Source organism: Balaenoptera physalus, assembly GCF_965194825.1.
Source record: "Balaenoptera physalus genome assembly, chromosome: 1".
NCBI lineage: Eukaryota > Metazoa > Chordata > Mammalia > Artiodactyla > Balaenopteridae > Balaenoptera > Balaenoptera physalus.
In genome coordinates this window covers 76543688-76567507 of record NC_138882.1, presented here as the reverse complement: position 1 = coordinate 76567507, position 23820 = coordinate 76543688, and the positions used below count along the sequence as shown (strand labels likewise).

Genomic DNA, 23820 nt, shown 5'->3' with positions numbered 1-23820 from the left:
TATCCCAACATGAAAATAACTAAGAAACATCACACACTTAGAAAAAGCACATGTTCCCCAGCTAACTAAATGGTTTACTCAACCCATATAATGCATAACCCTACTTAGTGTTTATAACAACACTGAGAGAGGTATAAATGTTATTCCCATCTTGCAGATGGGAAAACTGAGTCACAGAGAAGTTAGGTGATTTGCCCAAAAATCATCCAGTAAATGACAGTGGTAGGAGTCACACCCAATCTCACTTCAGCTCCTGAGCTCTTAATTACTATGCAACACCTCTCTCATGTGTTCAGATGTTGTAATTGGCAGTTATAGGCATCTGGTAAATAGAAATTTTGTTCAAACTCTTTTTTTTTCTTAAAGACTACTGTTTGTTTCCTAATCAAAACCTTTTGAAAGATGGTGTCTATGGAAGAATAAATATCTTAAAAGTGAAGACACACAAAATTCATAAATTAAAGTTCATCAGATAAAATAAAATGAAGGTGATATGGAAATCCAGAGACCTTGAATTATCTCCAACTCTAACCAGCTATGTGGTCTTGGACAAGTCACCAAACAGTTTGGACATGTTTTCTCATCTATAAGAGAAGGAATTTGTCTGTGACACTGATCCTGTTCTCATTCTGTGATTCTAAGCTGGTCATCTTAGAGAAGGGGAAAAATAAATCACATCCATCTCAAGGGGCAGAACCTATGATTTCGAGTCACTAGACCTTTATTGTGTGTATGCATGTGATCAAAATTTTGCTAGGTACTCAATTCTACACTGTCACAATTGTCAGTTGTCTTTGTTAATCTTGTCTTTTTTCATGCTCTTAAACTGGTATCCATTTAATAAAATATTAACATAAGTAGCTAATGAGAGTTACATATTCCTTTCCTTCAGCTGCTGTCCAGCCATCTGCACTCACATTTCAGCGTAATTGCAAACATCAAGGCCCTGTCTGAACCAGGAAGGGAGACAAAGGTTAAGTTATTCTTAGAGGATCTGGAAGATAAATGTTAGAGGGCAATTAAAAAAATGTTAAAGGCTTTTTGAACAGTCAAATTACAATTTTGAGAAAATCTCAACTTACAGAATGTTTTTTTCTTCACTGTTGCCTGCTAAAGGAAAAGTGTAAAATTCAACCTGTGAAGGGAGGAAAAAATCCCCATTGATCTACATTCATCTATATGAAAAAAATATTGCTTCCTCCTAGCCAGCTCAGACACTTTCAAGCTGTCTGTGTGAATCTCTGATTTCAACAGTCCATCTTTTTTCCAAGTCATAAAAAATATCAGGGGGGTGTGTGTGCACATGTGCACATGCATGCATGTGTGTGTGTTCAAGTGACATACTGTTTTGGACTTGGGGGATTCAGAAACAAAGTCCAATACTCTGAAAGCTTGTTATCCAGAAAGCACCAGACCTTAGATAGTGGGCTGTCCTGGGAAAGTCTTCAGTGTGACCTGCACTGTTGACCTTATCGTAAAATGCACAGGTCATTCAGTCCCATGTTCCTGTTGACCCAGGTATCTCTTGTAAACTATTACTTAAAATAAGTTACCAAAATACAACAAACTACTTTGTTAATGAGACATCTTGATTCTTTCTAAACTTCCTGAATCCCCACAGACAAGTGACTCATCAAGAAACAGATGGTCTGCACAAAAAATGTCAAAAAGTAGTAGCTTGATGAAAACAGCTCCACACACTTCAGTACCAATAATGAGCACTTACACAGAAGAGCACTTCACATTTTTTTCAAGTATTTTACTTCATGTTTCATTTCTTCCTCAGACTCTAATATGATAGTTCCCACAACTTTCTAGAATGTAAAATTTAGGGATCTGAGTGATATTTTGTCCAGATGGGTTAGGAATTGTTTTGAGAAGTGTCTGGGGAAGCAGTTGGAAAAGAGAAAGGAAAGCACGTAGAATATAGAATAATGGTCTTAGCCTTATTTGCTATTTATGAAGCCAGCTGATTATCAAGTATCTACTGTCCAAAGTGTTCAAAGACTGCTTAGCTGAATCTTTTCAACCCTGAAATATTTTCTTTTTGAAGGAGAAAAAAATGTCAGGGCAAGGTATTTTATCTCAGCATGGCAACTGAATAGAATGCTTTGCAAGGAAATACCTTGTCTGGACTTTCCAGGAGAACGATGGTCAGGGTGAGTAAGCTCGAAGTAGCATGTGCATTAGATGTGTTGGTGGTGCATATATCCTATGATTAGGCTGGCCACATCTACAGATTTTCTAGGGAAGACCCAATTTTGAATGCCTGGTCTAGAGGCAAGCTATACGTCCTCATTCTAGTCGGAAATTGCAGTCATTGTGCATATATGTGTCTGACATGAATTCATGTAGTCATAGGCAGTCTTCATGCCACTTGAAGAATTGTCTATACTCCAGTATCTACTCAACTGGTAGATGAAAATTGGTTAATTATGTAAAAGCCTAGAAACCCCAATTCACCCTTCTTATTCCAGCCTCAAGGATGGAAACTCTTTCACTGTTAAGTTGGTGGATGAGTCTCCTTCTGGGCAGCATTCAGAAGGGCATGAGTGGACCACAGTTTCCACTGACTGAAGAAACACGTGACCTAGTGTGAAAGCAGTCAAGGCGGGCACTGCACACCCACGGTGAGGCATGTCTGTGTCCTTATTTCACTTTTCCCCCCTGCCCTCAAGGAAGTTATACTCTTGAGATAAGAGAAAACGAAATTAACTGTAAACAAAATACAGTGACCCTTGAACAACAGGGGTTTGACCGGCACAGGTCCACTTCTATGTGGATTCTTTCAATAGTAAATACTATAGTACTACACCATTCAGCAGATGCAGAACCATGGATACAAAGGAGCAAGTGGATTTTCCATTCCAAGGAGGATTGGTCCCCTAGCGCCCCGAGTTGTTCAAGGGTCAACTGTACAAGAATCATAGACCGTTATAATCCATGATCTTTGAACCTAATTCACCCTTGAATTTTACAAGAAACTGAAACCATCTGTTCCTTTCATGGAATTTGTCAAAATAAAAACAGAGTCACCTTCCACTATTTATAAATATATGTTTTTCACAAACTGGGAGTTTATTCTGAATTTGATACAAGTATTTTTAAGACATATAGGGTACTGAATTTAGTTCATTGAGATCCTAAGTGACTGGAAGAAAATTTCACACTTTTAATCACTGCTTTCAAGCTACATCCAGAAGTTAGTTTCTGGGCCTTCCTGTAGGACTTGGGAAGAGCTGGAAAATTAAAATAAAAATACAATCTTTCTTCAGAGTACACGGTGTCCAAATCAAGAACAATGAAGTAGTGGAGCTAGAAGGAGTGAAGAGGATCATATAATTGATTTCTCACCTTTTACAAATACAGTAATGAGGCCTGGGGAGGGAACTGACTCATGACTCACCCTCTGCTATTTAATAGAAGCCAAGTTTACAGCTCAGGACCCTGGATTCCCCACCCAACACCTTTTCCACATGTTACATAGCCTTTTATACTTAAATATAAAAATTCTGTGTTCTACAAATAAATTGCAAGGAAAAAAGAAATAAAAGACCAGAAGCCCATTGATTAGGAAAGATATAAGAGGCTCTGGACCAATCTCAGTGTGTGACCCTGGGGTTTATGTGGTGTTGGTACCTGTGTGGTGACTTGGGGTTACTCTTTCAGTTTTAAAAGCGTAGGGTGATTGCATGTGAATCAGTTCAACAGTACCTCAGGGAAGATGGCTTAGTTTCCTCACTGTTGTGAAGTAAAAAAGCAGAAAAAGGATCTGTGCCCCAGCGGCTTCCAGCTCCAGGCATGGTGTGTGCTGCAGGCAGTAGGATCTTAGTAAACATGATTTGATGTGGAGGAGCCGGTGGGAGGCTCAGTGAGGGGCTTTCTGCAGTCACTTAAGGGCTGTGAAAGGTGGGTGAAAGGGCACTGGAGACAGGCCCCTCAGGTCATCTTGTTTATGAACCGTGGATACCTCACCACACTCTATCAAGCAGCTCCAAATTAAGACGGCTAAAGTGCCCCCACCAGATAGAAGGCACTGGTCTCTCAGTCTCTCTGGGACCTTAAAGTGCCTTTGCAATAAGTGCTTTTCCATATCTAGAGCCCAATTAATTGTAGAAAGAACACTAGATTAGTGACTAGTGATTATCAGTCTAATAATAAAATTTAACAGTAGTCCAAAAAAAATCTGTGACCCTCTTTTGGACCCCGAGGGGTCAAACAATCCAACTTCAAAAAGATCATTGAGGATATTTGGATGCTTACTGAATATTTAAGGATATTAAAGAATTGTTAATTTTTCAGTATAATCGTGGTTTTTAATGTCTTGTAATGTTTTGTAAAGAGCTTTTAAACGGTATACTTGCTGAAAGAATTATGGGCAAAATCGTAAAAATACTGTATTATTATACAAACTCATCATTATTTTTTTTAACAAGGCTATGATGAGGAAGGAGGAAAAGAAATATGCTTTATCAAAAGCCGTGGCACAGGGTTTCCGCTGCCTCTCCCACCACCTCTGCTGCCGCAGAACCTGCCACCGCGGCAGCTGCCGCCGCCTCCTTCTCCAGCCCCTCCGCCACCTCCACACGACCCAGGCCCTCTGTCCTTGAGAGGAAGCTGTATTCGGTCTCCCTCGCGGGCCTGGGGCGCAGCCATGGCAGACAGAGGGGGAGGTGGAGGCACCCGCTTGGTGGGCGGCGGCCCCATCCACCCGGCCTCACTGCTTCCCGGAGACCCGCAGCTCATAGCGCTCATCCTGGAACAGCTCAAGAGCTGGGGCCTGATTGACAGCTTTTGCCGGGACTGCCTGGCTGATGTGGACACCAAGTCAGCTTACCAAAACCTGAGGCAGAATGTGGATAATTTTGCATCAACACATCTGGAGAAGCAGGAATGGAATCCTACGATGAACAAAAACCAATTGCAAAATGGTCTGAGATGCTGGAAGTTGGAGTGGACAGAATTATTTACCGGATGGTGGATCCCAAGCTAAACCACATCTTCAGGCCACAGATAGAACGAGCAATTCATGAGTTTCTGGCGGCCCAGAAAAAAGAAGCTGTGCCAGCACCCCCTCCAGAGCCTGAAAGCCAGGACCCTCCAGCTCCATCCCAGGATGCTTCCTAAGAATAGGCCTGACACGTTTTGGAAGCTGCATTGAATTAATGGTGAAGAATTGGATTCAGTTACATAAGAGTACAACTTCAGAATGAAGACAGGCTAAGGTCATCACTGACTTCAAGATTCAACGTTGACTGTGGGGAGGTGTCCAGATAAAATAGGGAGCAAGTGGGCCAATAGGAAAGTTGACCATGTGGGCCCCCACATTGTGTTGCCATCTGGCCAGCCTGTCCAAGGTTATGACCCCCAGTAGACACTACAGATATATTAAGAAACACTACATCAACTTGGGGTTGTCCTGAAACGAACCTTTGTACTTGAACTTAGAAACTGTGTGTGAATTTTAGGGTTTGTGCGTGGGGATAAGCAAAAGCTACAATGAAGGAACATAACCAGTCCCAAAGATGCAATTTCAAAGAATGACAGTAAAGGTTCGCCAGGAGTAAGTATTGGACAATGCTTATTTGATAGTCTTTCTCAGAGTTGCACAAGTCATTAGCAGCAAATAGCTTTAAGATCTTTGTGAGCCTCTTGTGCATGACTCTTTGTAGCTTCCATTTCCTTTCCCCTGTAAGGTGTCAAAACATGGGACCTTAGAATGCATGAGAAAATGTAGACTTAGATGTAAGGAAAAACATTTGCATGCTCTCTGTCCAAGGCTTCTTCCTATCCTACAAGGGCTAGTGAGTCCTGGGTGTGTTTATTTTATTCTCATGTTTGTGTTTTTTAGAAGGTGAATAATTAATAAGTGGCTTAAGTTTTGTAATTAAATCATTTGATACTCTGGGGGAAAAAAAGCCGTGGCACATAACTGAAATTTAAATGATGTTTTTCTGACTACCTATAAAGAAGGAAAGAAGGATGGAAGGAAATTAAGTATTTAATAAGGGTCTGCCTACTAAAAACTAGTTACCTTATATACATTATTTCATTTATTTTTTTATAGCATCTCTCCCCAACAAGATAAATATCCTCATTTATGGATAAGGAATGAAAGTCAGAGAGGTTTAGTTTCTGGAGTTTATACAACTAAGGAAGTAATAGAGGTGGAGTTACCACCTCCATGTTTTTTTCACTCCACCACATTGCCGATGTTAAGGCAGGAGATAGACTGTGAACTTACATCCTTCCTTACTCTGGGTTTTCTTTAATATCCCTAAAATGTGTAACCTTAGGAGTTACTTTCTCAGTGAAAAACAATCAGGCTTTCACTGTCTTTATCCTCTGGGTGACTCAGCCTTTAAAATAGAGTGCAGGTTTAATGTTATCTGAGACTCCATTTGAATGAACTTTAAAGGAAGAAAGAGATAGGAACCTGTTATCTTCTGGCCTCCAGCCATATTCTGGTTCCTGTTACTAATGATTGATCCTGACTGAACTAATTAAAAGTTTAGTTCCTTTGCTTTCTGGCCAGCAGGACAGACAAAAGCCATTAACACACAGCCCCAGAAATATAAACTCCCTCCCTAGATAGCATCTATCCCATAATAGTGTGTAGTCCTTGCTAAAGAAGGAGAAACAAATTAGATAACCTTTCATATTAGCCTTCCAAATTTAAGATTCTGGGATCTAAAAGCATTTTGAATTGATATCTGGTGTTTCAACATATCTCAGAGTAAATGAAAGAAAAAATAGGAAGAGGCAACAGAATACAGAATGTAATTCATTAAAGAAGCTGGGACAGTACTGCATGAGAAATAACCAAAGTGATATAATTTCATGAGGTTCATCTTGCATTAGAAGCAAAAAAAGACTCACCTCTTTAACAAGGTTTTCCTGATGAAATTATAGAAAAGCTTTCTTCCTCTCCCAATCTCTTCCACTCCGCCCCCCAAACAGGAAGCCCTCTTTATTTTACAACCTACACTCTTTATCTTATTGTAGCCTAAAAGTCACTGCTCTTGTCTTTCTCAATCCCTTTTGAAGCAGAGAAAGCACCAGGACAACCTGGAAGCAGGTCTGTCTCCACTTGCTATACATTTATTTGTGCATTCTTTTGACAAAATATTTAAGTGCCTACTACGTGCCAAGTACAGATTGTCTTTTTAGTAATTGAAGTCTTTAGGCAAAAGGGGGGAAAATCTTTTTCGTGAACAGATCTTTTCAATCCTCACAGTTGGAGTGGATGGGCACTGGACAAGTTCCAAGGAAACAGTATGCAGGACGAGGTGCATGGGAGGTTAACTGTGGCTGGAAATCCAAAGTTCCCTCCTTGCTTGCATGAGAGAGACAATACAGACTACACAAAGATGTCATAACATCAATGCCCTCTCCCCTCCCAGCCTTTGCACATGCAGACGTGCCTCTTGGCCTGGGATGACTTCCTTCTCTCTCCTCTTCCTCTCTGGACCTGACCAACTCCTCAGTCCTTTCAGGCTTAGTTCATAAACCTTAGGCATCATCCCCTGTCACTTCTTACAGTTTTCCATAACAACTCAAAGCTCTATGAGCTCCCCACCCATTCCCCCCACTTTTGTGCTTCTTAGCACTTGGTGCATTTATTCTTCTATAGTGGATCTCAACACAGAGGGCTACTTTCTTCTTATTTATCTCCTTACCTGGACTGAAATTTCCCTGAGAGTTCTTTCACCCTTATGCCTAAGGCAAGTATGGAGGTCTGAAAGGCAATGCAGAGAAACAATAGAAATTGTTTCATCAGTAAGAATTGAAACAAAGTTTTTCTTAGGGACATCCCCTCGCTCTTTTGTTAAATAGTTTATTCACTTCCTTAAGATTTCAGGGTTTCACTGAAATATTTGCAATTATGTCACAAGACTCTCTATCAGCAATAGCAAGCTTCAAATTCATACTTGTTCCCAGAAAGCATGATCCCAAACCCTACTATCTCTTTAGGCTTCTTTGATGATCCTGTGTCCATTCTGATTCATTTATCATTTATTCAAGTTCATTGCTACAGTCTTTAATTCACTAGGTGCTTATCTTTTCTCTATAATTGGTCCAAGGATGTGCTCATGCCTTTGGAAAAAGCTGTATTTACTTAGTCCTGTGGACTCAGGAGCCTTGACCCACTCTGTTTGTTGCTTCTGTGTGGCTTGACAACCTTACGAGATTAGTTGATTAGGTACATTTCTACTCTAAATTGTCCATACTTAGACCCACATAAATTGAAGAAGATGGGGAAAAATTGAATGTTTAGTAAAATGATAATAAACAACAAAACAAAACATCACCTTCCCCATTTACTTTCTATAGCTCCTGAAATTCCCAGCATTGCCACACACTTGAGGTGGCCAGAAGCCCCTGTGTGAACTATGGATTAAACACATTCCACAACTAGCAGGCTTTATAATCTTAAACAGAAATCAGATGTAGGTCAGATATCTATAGAAGAGTTTGTGACACTTTATTAACAGCCCAGGGAAAATTCTTTGTCAGTAGCTGTCTTCATTACTCCTTTACTCCCCTTTTTTAGTTCAGTAGAGACTGTAAATTTGGTATCAGGAGTGGTCAACCCCGATGGACAAAAACAATAATAATCACACTGGTTGCTTTATATAATGGTGACAACTTTGCGGGAATCACAATGATAACACTTTTTATTTCAGAAGACTTCCATCTTTTTCCAAAAAGCAATATTTACTTTAAAAATTAAACTTGTTCAGAGAAATTCAAGACACTTAAAATAAAATGAATTTTTTAAAAGAAGCCTAAAACTCATAGCGGAAAACCACTGGTAAAAATAAGACTTTCAATTGACTCAACTCTTTCCTTTTCCATTGACTCTCTAAGATTCCCACCCATACAGCACAGGTTTCAATAGGCTAGAAGGTAACAATTGTGGGGTGGTGGCCATTTATTGCCCAAATATTTGGGTTATTGGTCTCTTTAAATATATAAAAAATGTGAGGTCAACTTTGAGTTTTAATGAGCAATAGTCTTAAAAATATAAGTAAATAGTAAAAGAATAGTTTCTACAAATACATCAAAGTTGACTCTGGCTTAATGCTTCCGTAAACATTGAGAAAGGACTATTTTCCGAAGCTCCTCTTACATGAAGTAAATGTTGTTTTCTTGGAAGTCAGATTCTCACTGAGTAGATGGCTTCTGCCACAGCAATGATTTCAACACAGGGTTGAATTCTTGACGATTTTCATTAATTGACTCCCAAACTTTTAGAGAGAAATAAATTAGGAAAAATTTTCCTTTACTTGCATCTCTCGCTAGTCACTGAAACCAGGTGTATTTCACTTTACTTAAACTATGTTATGATTGGAAAAGATGTTAGAGAACAGCTAATCCAACATTCATTTACTAAATAAGAAAATAAAATCCCAGGACAGTGAAATCACTTGCTCATGGACACAAATTAGTTAATGACAAAACTAAGTCTGTTCTTTACTCCATAACCAGTATTCTTTCCACTATGAATAGAGCCAAGGAAGGCAGGTTTGGAAGGATTTATTCAAGTATCATTTTTCCCTTAGAGTAGACAGTTTTAGGTTCTTTCCATGAGTGTGTGCTAACAGCTCCCTAGCTCTACAATTCCACTTCTCCAAATCACTCATTACAGTCATTGGAAATATGACTATATTTGCAATGGTAACAGATCATGAAAAAAAATGTAATAGGACACAGTAATCACAGGATTCTACCATATGCCTTAAAAGTTTCAGGCAATCTATGCAAAAAAGCTTGCTCCTTGGTCAGTCTATAATATACTATGTGAACATTAGTTATATCCTGGAGCAGAAGAATTTACTGTGATTTAAAAGATTTGTAAAGTGAATCAATAACAATGTTGGTAGTGAATTAGTGAATCAGATATGAAACAGTTATAGGAATCAATGAAAGAAATGTGCAATCCATGTGCCTCAGTAAACATTATGCATATTTACAAAAACAAATCGGGCAATATTAGTAACAATGCCAAACTTTCAACAAACATTTATTGCTTTTTCACTAAATGCCAAGCAGTGGGTCATAGGATCACAAAATGACTGGCAGACCGATGTTGCAATCATTCTGAGGCAATAGTTCACCAATTAACAAGGTAAGATTTACCCATTACATGACAGTACATGATTTCAAACAATAAGTGGGCTAAAGACATGTGTTAAAATTGTTGTAAAAGTCAAATCTGCAATTCTCAGAGTTTCAAAAATGGAAAAGGAAAAAAATTATGCATTGTCATGTTCAAGGAATTGCCTTTCACCCCTGTATTCCCCCTGTTTCTCAAGCTTTCTCTAGAGGGAGAGATAGGCTGATAAACAGTATCCAGCACTGAAACCTGTCTTCCCCCTGAGGATGGTCCAATGGCCAATATTGCCCACCTAGTTACAATCTAGTCCTAGTCTAGTTACTTAAGTCCTACTTTACTTTTTTAAAAAATATATACATCTTTTAAAAATAATCTGTGCTTTTGACAGCACAAAGTGAGAGAGGTCTTTATTTCCGGTCACTAGACAGTATTGTTGGAGACAAATTCCTTTGCTAGGATGTTATCTCTTTAAAAATCATTTTGAGATTATTTCTAGGGTCGAAGTCATCAAAAAGAAAACCTGAACTTGTAAGAGACAGAAGTACAGATCCATTGAACAACACAACCTTCTTAGGCAAACATTGACAGTGCCTTTAGGGATGAAGTTAGGCTGTACAAGGATCACCTTTATTTCCTTTAAATAATGTAGGATCAAACAAAATTTAATCAAATTCATTCTTAAGAAATAAGAAGAGGAGAAATATCCCTAATTCTCTGCATCAGGTAGGATTGCTGGGTTAAATTTCCTAACAAGTCATATGTTTGTTCTCCTCCTGTTTACTTAGTCTAGATACTTAGGATTCCCTCCAGAACATTGTCCAGTCTGAAGACAACCACAGAGCCTCAAAGGTGCTCCTCTGTATCTAAAAAACAATGCTAGCTAATAAATAATCTCTATGTCCCAAGATCTGTCTTCTGTCCAGCAATCCAGCTCCTTCTATCTGATGGTATCCAGACACAAAGAACAATGAGAAGTCCTCTCTGCCTCATTGCAAATCTCAGTCTTCCTTTCCTAGTCCATGTACATTAATAAAGGTTAACATTTACACATTTCTCATATGTGCCAGACAGTGTTCTGAGCGTTTCACCTACAGTAATTCAATGCTCATAACCAGCTAGTGAGGAAGATACTTAGTAGATCCATTTTTACCAGTAAGGAAACTGAGATACAGAATTTAAATAATTTGTCCAACACCACACAAATAGCAAGTAATGGAGCCAGGATTCAAGCCCAGGCCGTTTGATGTTGGAATCCATACTCTTAACCATACACTTCTGAGTCTGAACAAGTGCTTATAAAATAGGCATCTCCTCAGAGGAAATGATGTTCTGGATATAAATGGTGTATGATATATCTCATATTGTATCAGTCTGCTAGCTCAGATCTTTCAAAACCTTGCCATTAACAGAGAGGAGGCAATTCCCAGTCTACAATCAACCACCTGTTTTGCCACAAACTACAGTGGCCCTCTATTGCCTCTGGTATCCTCCCCTGAGTGAAGATTCTCCTTATCTCCACCTCTTAAGTCAAAATAACTCACCTTTCCAGGCATGAGTGGGGCAAGGCTGCAAGTCCTTTGCACATTTTGGCAAGTGGCTTAGGTCCTCAGCTTTGAGCACAAGTCCTTATCAGCAGAGTAAGTCTTTTTGAAAACTTCAAAACCGTCTGGGACTGCCTTTTTCTCTGAGGAATATATAGAGGCTCTTTCCCAGCCCTCTGTCACTCTGTGGACCAATCCAGAGCCTTAGAGGAAATTGCAGGCTGGAGAACAGCAGCAGTTGTGTGGGAGGTGGAGGCTGGAATCTTTTCTGCAGTCGCTGCTGCATTAGGCTTTCAACTGCTCTTATCAGAACACTTACTCTGCCAGGGCAAGAGTAGTCCCTAAACTGTGCACAAATCATTCATGTTTTAACTCATAATTTTGAACCAACCACAGCAGAGATGTGGGCTTTGTTATGAAGCAGAGTGCCTTGGGCTACTTCAGATATGTCAAAGTCATAGATTGTTAGGACTGTAAGGGCCTTTGCAGATCATATAGCCCAACTTTGTTTCACAGTGGAGGAAACGGTGTTAGAGAAGTCCAGGGGACATGTACATGAGTCCCTATGATGTGCCAGGCACTCAGCTGGATGCTAGGAATTCAAAGAAGAAGGTACTCTCTGCTCTCAAGATCCCCAAACATCATATCAGTACGATATAAGTGAGCAATAGAGGCAGGTCCAGGATGTTGTGTATTCAAGCACCACAAGGGAAGATTTTTTTTTGGAGGCAATAACCCCTCAGCTGAGTGATGAAAGAGACAAAATACCTTACATGATTCTATCTACTAGATTTTACCCCCCAAGTTCCCCTAATTCTATAAGTGGTAGTCTGATTGATCTTTACTTTGATGACTAGGTTAGGTAATTCTTTGGAGCACCACCCCCATCAACTCACTCATCCTGGCTAGGTTTTTCATGCCTTCCCCTTCAACATTTTCCTGCTTCCCACCGTTCAAGGATTATTTTCACCAAAATTTATTTTATTTGTGTTTCATCCTGTCAGGACCCAAGGGGCTGATAAATTAATATGTAAATGCAAATGCCTAAGGGGTAGGCATGAAACCCAGCTAAAAATAAAGAGCATCACATAATCTGTAAGAAAAGCTCTAAATTTGGAATTAAATATGATGCTCATAATGTTCCCTGTTATCTGAAATTATTTGTTTTAAACTGTTTTAACTGTTGATCAGGAACTGTAAAGTCAATATAGTGTATTATGACCTCGTGCTTTAAATTAAATAAATAGAAGATAATAGGCAAATATCCAGTTGCATTGCATGAAGAAAGTTAGGCATTTTTTTCCGAAATTTTTACTTTAATTATCCATATATATGTGTGAACAGGGTCATTAGATAAACTGTATTTCTAACTATAAATCATAATCAAAAAGGCTTGAAAGCTATAGCTCTATACCATACATTTTTTTACAGTAAGGAACCCTGTTGTATTCACCTCTGTATCCCAAGCGTTTCATACAACAACAGGCACATAGACATTTATAAAGATTGCTTGAACTAAATGCAACTGTCCAAGTTCTGCTGTTACTGGCTACTTAAAACCAGAAAATCAATTAATCTGAGTGATGCAACACTCAGTGTTCATAAAGATATAAACCTTGTTGTTGACTACTGAGTCTCATAGTCGGAATATGTGTAAAACAAGCAGAGGAGACTCCTTGGAGCCAGAGCCTAAATGACTGTTTGATACCCAAGGGGCCTTGAGGAGCGAATATGGAAAAAAAAAAACCAAATTAATGTAGAACATTGGAGAGTGACGCCTTGCCCAGGGCTGGGGATCAAAGCAGGTTTCTGACTATCCCAGAAGAGTTCATGTGATGGGTGGACTATTCAAAAATCAAAATTATATCAATCATAGTAAATGATGGACTAGAATGCAAAATGAAAAAGAAAAAAAAAAGCAAAGTTCAATAGAAATAAATATTAATCCAGCATATATTTGTTTTAAAAACATCGTAAGGATGAGATAACCAGAGGGCATATAAAAGAGCTTGCTCATTGTATTAGGGTTCTACAGAGAAATTGGCAGAGATTTATTATAAGGAACTGGCTCACATGATTATGGAGGCTGAGAAGTCCCAAGATATACAGTCAGCAAGCTGAAGACTCAGGAGAGCCAGTGGTCTGTGGTCCTAGTCCAAAGGCCTGAGAAGCAGAACCGATGGTATAAGTTCCAGTCTGAAGACAGGAGAAGATCCATGTCCCAGCAAAGACAATCAGGAAGAAAGGATGAATTGTCCCTTCCTCTGCCTTTATATTGTACTCAGACCTTCAACGGATTGGATGAGGCTCACCCATGTGAGGGAGGGCAATCAGGTTCACTTAGTCTTCTGATTCAAATGTTAATCTCATCCAGAAACACCCTCAAAGACACACCCAGAATAATGCTTGACCAAATATCTGAGTGTCTGTTGGTCCAATCAACTTGACACATAAAATTAACCATCACATACAAATGAACTTACTTACAAAAGAGAAATAGAGTCACAGATGTAGAAAACAAAGTTATGGCTACCAGGGGAGAAAGGGGAGGGGAGGGATAAATTGGGAGACTGAGATTGACATATATACACTACTATATATAAAATAGATAAAATAGATAACTAATAAGGACCTACTGTATAGCACAGGGAACTCTACTCAATACCCTGTAAGGACCTATATGGGAAAAGAATCTAAAAAAGAGTAGATATATGTATATGTATAACTGATTCACTTTTCTGTACAGTAGAAACTAACACAACATTGTACATCAACTATACTCCAACAAAAGTTAAAGTGGCCCATATATACAATGGAATATTACTCAGCCATATAAAGAAATGAAATCAAGTTATTTGTAGTGAGGTGGATGGACCTAGAGTCTGTCATACAGAGTGAAGTAAGTCAGAAAGAGAAAAACAAATACCGTATCCTAACACATATATATGGAATCTAAAAAAAAAAAAAAAGGTTCTGAAGAACCTAGGGGTAGGACAGGAATAAAGAGGCGGATGTAGAGAATGGACTTGAGGACATGGGGAGAGGGAAGGGTAAACTGGGAAGAAGTGAGATAGTGGCACTGACATATATACACTACCAAATGTAAAATAGAGAGCTAGTGGGAAGCAGCCGCATAGCACAGGGAGATCAGCTCCGTGCTTTGTGACCACCTAGAGGGGTGGGATAGAGAGAGTGGGAGGGAGACACAAGAAGGAGGGGATATGGGGATATGTGTATACTTATAGCTGTTCACTTTGTTATACAGCAGAAACTAACACAACAATGTAAAGCAATTATACTCCAATAAAGATGTTAAAAAAAATTAATCATCACACTCTGTAAAATAACTTTGTAATTCTTTTTAAAACAAACATTTTTTTTCTCCTCTCCCTCCTGAACACCTCTCAAAATGATAGTAAATGTATGAAAAAGGTATAAAGCTATAATAACACAGAGAAAGGGAAACAGGCCATCACATTCTGAGTGGTTTCAATCTCTTTATCAGAGGAGGAAAGATGGTTAGGAGTGGTAACTAAAGAAACAAGGGAAAGAATTCAGAGAACACCCCAAAAAAAGGTATCCATCTGCCTTGCAGGAATAACCCCACAGGGGTTCAGTCCCAAATGCTAGATAATACAGGGGACAGGAATTAGCTGAGGAGATGGAAATGGTGGGAGTAATTGAAAGTTTTCATCAGATGAAAGGGTCTCCTGCCCACACACCTTCTCCCCACACACAACTGCTCTGTTTCATTTCTAATTCATTTTCTTAGCTAAATCATGTATTGATTTATTTAGCTATTATTAGCAACACATTTATTGAGACACATTTTACAGCCAGTGATGGCACCACAAGGAGAACGTCCAATCTGGTGACCTCTGGGATGTGTGGTGGACGGTGAAGAGGCATCTTTCACCCACTGATTCATCTCCCTTATTGCTGCCGAGTTCCACCCTCAGGCCAGCTAGGAGCACACCTTACATGTTGCTTGATTGCTTTCTTTCTTTCTGATAAATTTTAAAAATTATATACAAGTTCAGTTTTCAGTTCCACCACCCAGAAGTCAACACTGTCAACAAGTTGTGATATTTGCTTCCAGGCTTTTTTTTTTTTTTTTTTTTCTTTAAATTAAGCAGCAATAGATAGAGCTAAGCTTTTGAAAGACCATTCCTATTTCCATTTTTTCCCCATTTTCACACACACAATCCCTATTAATACTTCGGTATGTGGTTTTCTTTCAGATCATTTTTCTAATGCCTTCACATACATTGGATTCATAAAAAGTATATAGTAATAATTTATGTTTTGATTTATATATATGGTAATATAATCTCCATCTTAATTTTTTATTTAAAATTATACATTCTTGGTTTTTGTTTTTAGGATGCAGTGTTAGCCAACACTTATGGAACATTTTCTATGAACCAGGAACTTTTAAAAACACTCTTCATACATTTGTATATTTAATGTTCACAATAAAACCATGAGATAAGTGGTATAGTTATCATTTTAAAAATGAGGGAGCACTTTGATCTTTTAAATAAAGATGAACTTGTTGAGAGTTAAAAAGCATTGATATTAACACTGCAAGTATGGAGCCTACACTCTACCTCTGGTGTATCTTTTTTAATTGGTGGAGAGAATTTATCATATGCATATATAATTGCATTTGTCTACAGACCAGCTGTTGAACATTTAGGTCATTCCCATTTTTTTACTTCTCGCAAAAGTACTTCAATTAATGTCACAGTTTATGTCTTCTGGAACAGTTTATCTACAAAGTATTTCATAAAGCGCAATTGCTAGATCATGAGATATAATACTACAAAATTATAAAATGGTCAGACCAATGTAGATCCCCCCAACAGAAATGTATGAATGCATCATTTTCTTCTCATTTTCACCAATACACAACATTTGCCAGGCTTTAATTATTGCCACTGCCAGGCAAAAAAATATCATTTTGATTTTTGACTTTCTGATTACTGATGAATTCGAACTTCTGTTCATATTTGCATTGGCCATAGCTGTTCTTTTCTTCCATTTGTTGTATATTCTCATTTATTAAACAATCTTACTATTTTGCTGTTTGGCTTTTCAGTATTGATGTGCAATAATTCTTTATATAAAAAATAAAACTAAAAATGGGAAAAGGGGGAAGAAAACAAGGTAGAATTAGATTATTGCTTGTTGTATAGGCAATAGGTTAGAGTTAAAGGAGACCAATAAAATCTGATAAGCCAGATAACAACAGGTTAAATAAGAAACAGGAGGGGGGGCCTTCAAGATGACAGAGGAATAAGACGTGGAGATCACCTTCCTCCCCACAAATACATCAGAAATACACCTACATGTGGAACAACTCCTACAGAGCATCTACTGAACGCTGGCAGAAGACCTCAGACCTCCCAAAAGGCAAGAAAATCCCCACGTACCTGGGTAGGGCAAAAGAAAAAAGAAAAAACAGAGACAAAAGAATAGGGATGGGACCTGCACCTCTGGGAGGGAGTGTGAAGGAGGAAAAGTTTGCACACACTAGGAAGCCCCTTCATTGGCAGAGACAGGGGTAGCAGGGAGGAAGCTTCAGAGTCACAGAGGAGAGTGCAGCAACAGGGGTGCAGAGGGCAAAGTGGAGAGATTCCCGCACAGAAGTTCAGTGCCGACCAGCACTCACCAGCCCGAGAGGCTTGTCTGCTCACCCGCCGGGACAGGTGGGGACTGGGAACTGAGGATCGGGCTTCGGAGGTGAGACCCCAGGGAGAGGACTGGGTTGGCTGCGAGAACACAGCCTGGAGGGGGCTAGTGCACCACAGCTAGCTGGGAGGGAGTCCGGGAAAAAGTCTGGACCTGCCAGAGAGGCAAGAGACAATTGTTGCGGGGTGTGCGAGGAGAGGGGATTCAGCGCACCACCTAAACAAGCTCCAGAGATGGTCGCGAGCCACAGCTATCAGCATGGACACCAGAGTCGAGCATGAAACACTAAGGCTGCTGCTGCAGCCACCAAGAATCCTGTGTGCAAGCACAGGTCACTATCCACACCTCCCCTCCTGGGAGCCTGTGCAGCCTGCCACTGCCAGGGTCCCATGATCCAGGGACAACTTCCCCGGGAGAGCACACAGTGCACCTCAGGCTGATGCAACATTACACTGGCCTCTGCCGTCGCAGGCTCACCCTGCATTCCGTACCCCTCCCTCCCCCCAGCCTGAGTGATCCAAAGCCCCCTAATCAGTGACTCCTTTAACCCCCTATTGTCTGGGTAGGGAAAAGAAGCCAGAGGGTGACCGACCTACAGAGGCGGGGCCAAATCCAAAGCTGAACCCCGGGAGCTGTGCGAACAAAGAAGAGAAAGGGAAATTTCTCCCAGCGGCCTCAGGAGCAGTGGATTAAGTCTCCACAATCAACTTAATGTACCCTGCATCTCTAGAATACCTGAATAGACAATGAATCATCCCAAAGTTGAGGCAGTGGACTTTGAGAGCAACTGTAGACTTCGGGTTTGCTTTCTATATCTAATTTGTTTCTGGTTTTAGGTTTATATTAGTTTAGTATTTAGAGCTTATTATCACTGGTAGATTTGTTTATTGATTGGGTTGCTCTCTTCCTTTTTTTAAAATTTTTTTTTCCTTTTTCTCTTTTTGTGAATGTGTATGTGTATGCTTCTTTGTGTGACTTTGTCTGTATAGTTTTGCTTTCACCATTTGTCCTAGGGTTCTGTCTGTCAATTTTTTTTTTTTTAGTATAGTTTTTAGTGCTTGTTATCATTGATAGATTTCTTTTTGGATTCATTGCTCTCTTCTTTCTTTCTTTTTTAAATTACTTTTTAATTTTTTAAATAATATTTTTTAAAAATTTTATTTTAATAACTTCATTTTATTTTATTTTACTTTTCTTTCTTTATTTCTTTTTTTCCTCCCTTTTCTTCTGAGCCATGTGGAAACAGGGACTTTGTACTCCGGCTGGGTGTCAGGCCTGAGCCCCTGAGGTGGGAGATCTGAGTTCAGGACATTGGTCCACCAGAGACCTCCTGGCTCCATGTAATATCAAATGGTGAAAGCTCTCCCAGAGATCTCCATCTCAACACTAAGACCCAGCTCCACTCAACGACCAGCAAGTTCCAGTGCTGGACACCCCATGCCAAACAACTAGCAAGACAGGAACACAGCCGCACCCATTATCAGAGAGGCTGCCTAAAATCATAATAAGGTCACAGACATCCCCAAACACACCACTGGAGGGGGACCTGCCCACCAGAGAGACAAGATCCAGCCCCATTCACCAGAACACAGGCACAAGTCCCCTCCACCAGGAAGCCTACACAACCCACTGAACGAAATTTACCCACTGGCGGAGACACCAAAAACAACAGAAACTATGAACCTGCAGTGTGCAAAAAGGAGACCCCAAATGCAGTAAGTTAAGCAAAATGAGGAGACAGAAAAATACACAGCAGATGGAGGAGCAAAGTAAAAATCCCCCAGACCAAACAAATGAAGAGAAAATAGGCAGTCCACCTGAAAAAGAATTCAGAGTAATGATAGTAAAGATGATCCAAAATCTTGAAAGTAGAATGGAGAAAACACAAGAAACATTTAACAAGGAACTAGAAGAACTAAAGAGCAAACAAACAATGATGAACAACACAATAAATGAAATTAAAAATTCTCTAGAAGGAATCAATAGCAGAACAACTGAGGCAGAAGAAGGGATAAGTGACCTGGAAGATAAAATAGTGGAAATAACTACTGCTGAGCAGAATAAAGAGAAAAGAATGAGAAGAATTGAGGACAGTCTCAGAGACCTCTGGGACAACATTAAACGCACCAACATTCAAATTATAGGGGTCCAGGAAGAAGAAGAGAAAAAGAAAGGGACTGAGAAAATATTTGAAGAGATTAGAGTTGAAAACTTCCCTAACATGGGAAAAGAAAGAGTCAATCAAGTCCAGGAAGCAGAGAGTCCCATAGAGGATAAATCCAAGGAGAAACTCGCCAAGACTCATATTAACAAACTATCAAAAATTAAATACAATGAAAAAATATTAAGAGCAGCAAGGAAAAAGCAACAAATAACATAAAAGGAAATCCCCATAAGGTTAAAGCTGATTTCTCAGCAGAAACTCTGCAAGCCACAAGGGAGTGGTAGGACATATTTAAAGTGATGAAAAGGAAAAATGTATAACCAAGATTACTCTACCCAGCAAGGATCTCATTCAGATTTGACGGAGAAATTAAAATCTTTACAGACAAGCAAAAGCTAAGAGAATTCATCAGCACCAAACCAGTATTACAACAAATGCTAAAGGAACGTCTCTAGGCAGGAAACACAAGAGAAGGAAAAGACGCACAATAACAAACCCAAAACAATTAAGAAAATGTTAATAGGAACATACATATTGATAATTTCCTTAAATGTAAATGGATTAAATGCTCCAACCAAAAAACACAGACTGACTGATTGGATACAAAAACAATACCCATATATATGCTATCTACAAGAGACCCACTTCAGACCTAGGGACACATACTGACTGAAAGTGAGGGGATGGAAAAAGATATTCCATGCAAATAGAAATCAAAAGAAAGCTGGAGTAGCAATTCTCAAATCAGACAAAATAGACTTTAAAATAAAGACAATTATAAAAGACAAAGAAGGACACTACATAATGATCAAGGGAGCAATCCAAGAAGAAGATATAACAATTGTAAGTATTTATTCACCCAAAAAAGGAGCACCTCAATACATCAGGAAAATGCTAACAGCCATAAAAGGGGAAATTGACAGTACCACAATAATAGTAGGAGACATTAACACCCCACTTTCACCAATGGACAGATCATCCAAAATGAAAATAAATAAGGAAACACAGGCTTTAAATGACACGTCAAACAAGAGGGACTTAATTGATATTTATAGGACATTCCATCCAAAAATAACAAATACACCTTCTTCTCAAGTGCTCAAGGAACATTCTCCAAGATAGATCATATCTTGGTTCACAAATCAAGCCTTGGTAAATTTAAGAAAATTGAAATTGTATCAAGTATCATTTCTGACCACAGTGCTATGAGACTAGATATCAATTACAGGAAAAAAACTGTAAAAAATACAAACCCATGGAGGCTCAACAATACACTACTAAATAATCAAGGGATCACTTTGAAGAAATCAAAGAGGAATTCAAAAAATACCTAGAAACAAATGACAATGGAAACATGATGACCTAAAACCTATGGGATGCATCAAAAGCAGTTCTAAGAGGGAAGTTTATAGCAATAAAATCCTACCTTAAGAAACAAGAAACATCTCAAAAAAACAACCTAACCTTACACCTAAAAGAATTAGAGAAAGAAGAACAAAAAAACCCCAAGGTTAGCAGAAAGAAAGAAATCATAAAAATCAGATGAGAAATAAATGAAAAAGAAATGAAGAAAACAATAGCAAAGATCAATAAAACTAGAAGCTGGTTCTTTGAGAAGATAAACAAAATTGACAAACCATTAGCCAGACTCATCAAGAAAAAACGGGAGAAGACTCATATGAACAGAATTAGAAATGAAAAAGGAGAAGTAACAACTGACACTGCAGAAATACAAAGGATTGTGAGAGATTACTACAAGCAACTATATGCCAGTAAAACAGACAACCTGGAAGAAATGGACAAATTCTTAGAAAAGCACAACCTTCCGAAACTGAACCAGGAAGAAATAGAACATATAAACAGACCAATCACAAGCAGTGAAATTGAAACTGTGATTAAAAATCTTCCAACAAACAAAAACCCAGGACCAGATGGCTTCACAGGCGAAGTCTATAAAACATTTAGAGAAGAGCTAACACCTATCCTTATCAAACTCTTCCAAAATATAGCAGAGGGAGGAACACTCCCAAACTCATTCTACAAGGCCACCATCACCCTGATACCTAAACCAGAGAAAGATGTTACAAAAAAAGAAAACTACAGACCAATATCACTGATGAACATAGATGCAAAAATCCTCAACAAATTACTGGCGAACAGAATCCAACAGCCCATTAAAAGGATCATACACTATGATCAAGTGGGGTTTATCCCAGGAATGCAAGGATTCTTCAATATACACAAATCAATCAATATGATAAACCATATTAACAAATTGAAGGAGAAAAACCATATGATCATCTCAATAAATGCAGAAAAAGCTTTTGACAAAATTCAACATCCATTTATGATAAAAACCCTCCAGAAAGTAGGCATAGAGGGAACTTACCTCAACATAATAAAGGCCATATATGACAACCCCACAGCCAACGTTATTCTCAATGGTGAAAAATTGAAACCATTTGCACTAAGATCAGGAATGAGACAAGGTTGTCCACTCTCACCGCTATTATTCAACATAGTTTTGGAAGTTTTAGCCACAGCAATCAGAGAAGAAAAAGAAATAAAAGGAATCCAAATCAGAAAAGAAGAAGTAAAACTGTCACTCTTTGCACATGACATGATGCTATACATAGAGAATCCTAAAGATGCCACCAGAAAACTACTAGAGCTAATCAATGAATTTAATAAAGTAGCAGGAGATGAAATTAATGCACAAAAATCACTTGCATTCCTATACACTAATTATGAAAAATCTGAAAGAGAAATTAAGGAAACACTGCCATTTACCATTGGAACAAAAAGAATAAAATACATAGGAATAAACTTACCTAAGGAGACAAAAGACGTGTATGCAGAAAACTGTAAGACACTGATGAAAGAAATTAAAGATTTGTTTGTATCCAAACAGATGGAGAGATATACCATGTTCTTGGATTGGAAGAATCAACATTGTGAAAATGACTATATTACCCAAAGCAATCTACAGATTCAGTGCAATCCCTATCAAACTACCAATGGCATTTTTCACAGAACTAGAACAAAAAATTGCACAATTTGTATGGTAATACAAAAGACCCAGAATAGCCAAAGCAATCTTGAGAAAGAAAAACGGAGCTGGAGAAATCAGGCTCCCTGACTTCAGACTATACTACAAAGCTACAGTAATGAAGACAGTATGGTACTGGCACAAAAACAGAAATATTGATCAAGGGAACAGGATAGAAAGCCCAGAGATTAACCCATGCACATATGGTCACCTTATCTTTGATAAAATAGGCAAGAGTGTACAATTTAGAAAAGACAGCCTCTTCAATAGGTGGTGCTGGGAAAACTGGACAGCTACATGTAAAAGAGTGAAATTAGGACACTTCTTAACACCATACAGAAAAATAAACTCAAAATGTATTAAAGACTTAAATGTAAGGCCAGACACTATAAAACACTTAGAGGAAAACATAGGCAGAACACTCTATGACATAAATCACAGCAAGATCCTTTTTGATCCACCTCCTAGATAAATAGATATAAAAACAAAAATAAACAAATGGGACCTAATGAAACTTAAAAGGTTTTGCACATCAAAGGAAACAATAAACAAGACGAAAAGACAACCCTTAGAATGGGAGAAAATATTTGCAAATGAAGCAACTGATGAAGGATTAATCTCTGAAATATACAAACAGCTCATGCAGCTCAATATCAAAAAAACAACCAACCGAATCCAGAAATGGGCAGAAGACCTAAATAGACATTTCTCCAAAGAAGATATACAGATGGCCAACAAACACATGAAAGGATGCTCAACGTCATTAATCATTAGAGAAATGCAAATCAAAACCACAATGAGGTATCACCTCACACGGGTAAGAATGGCCATCATCAAAAAATCTACAAACAATAAATGCTGGAGGCAGTGTGGAGAAAAAGGAACCCTCTTGCACTGTTGGTGGGAATGCAAATGGATACAGCCACTATGGAGAAGTATGGAGGCTCCTTAAAAACCTAAAAATAGAACTACCATATGACCCAGCAATCCCACTACTGAGCATATACCCTGTGAAAACCATAATTCAAAAAGAGTCATGTACCACAATGTTCATTGCAGCTCTATTTACAATAGCCAGGACATGGAAGCAACCTAAGTGTCCATCAACAGATGAATGGATAAAGAAAATGTGGCACATATATACAATGGAATATTACTCTGGCATAAAAGGAAACGAAACTGAGTTATTTGTAGTGAGGTGGATGGACCTAGAGACTGTCATACAGAGTGAGTTAAGTCAGGAAGAGAAAAA

The 23820-nt window shown here is 38.7% G+C and overlaps 1 protein-coding gene across 2 annotated transcripts in view; it reads right to left on the bottom strand.

Moving 5' to 3' along the window:
* Positions 1-11807, bottom strand: part of RGS5 (regulator of G protein signaling 5) — a 48124-nt gene extending 36317 nt beyond the window's left edge. For both annotated transcript variants that reach the window (XM_082413523.1, XM_082413524.1), the window contains exon 1: positions 11662-11807. In XM_082413523.1, the coding sequence (XP_082269649.1) occupies positions 11662-11705 (44 nt within the window). In that variant the 5' untranslated portion in view covers positions 11706-11807. The remainder of the gene's footprint in view (positions 1-11661) is intronic.
* Positions 11808-23820: the final 12013 nt, after the last annotated feature.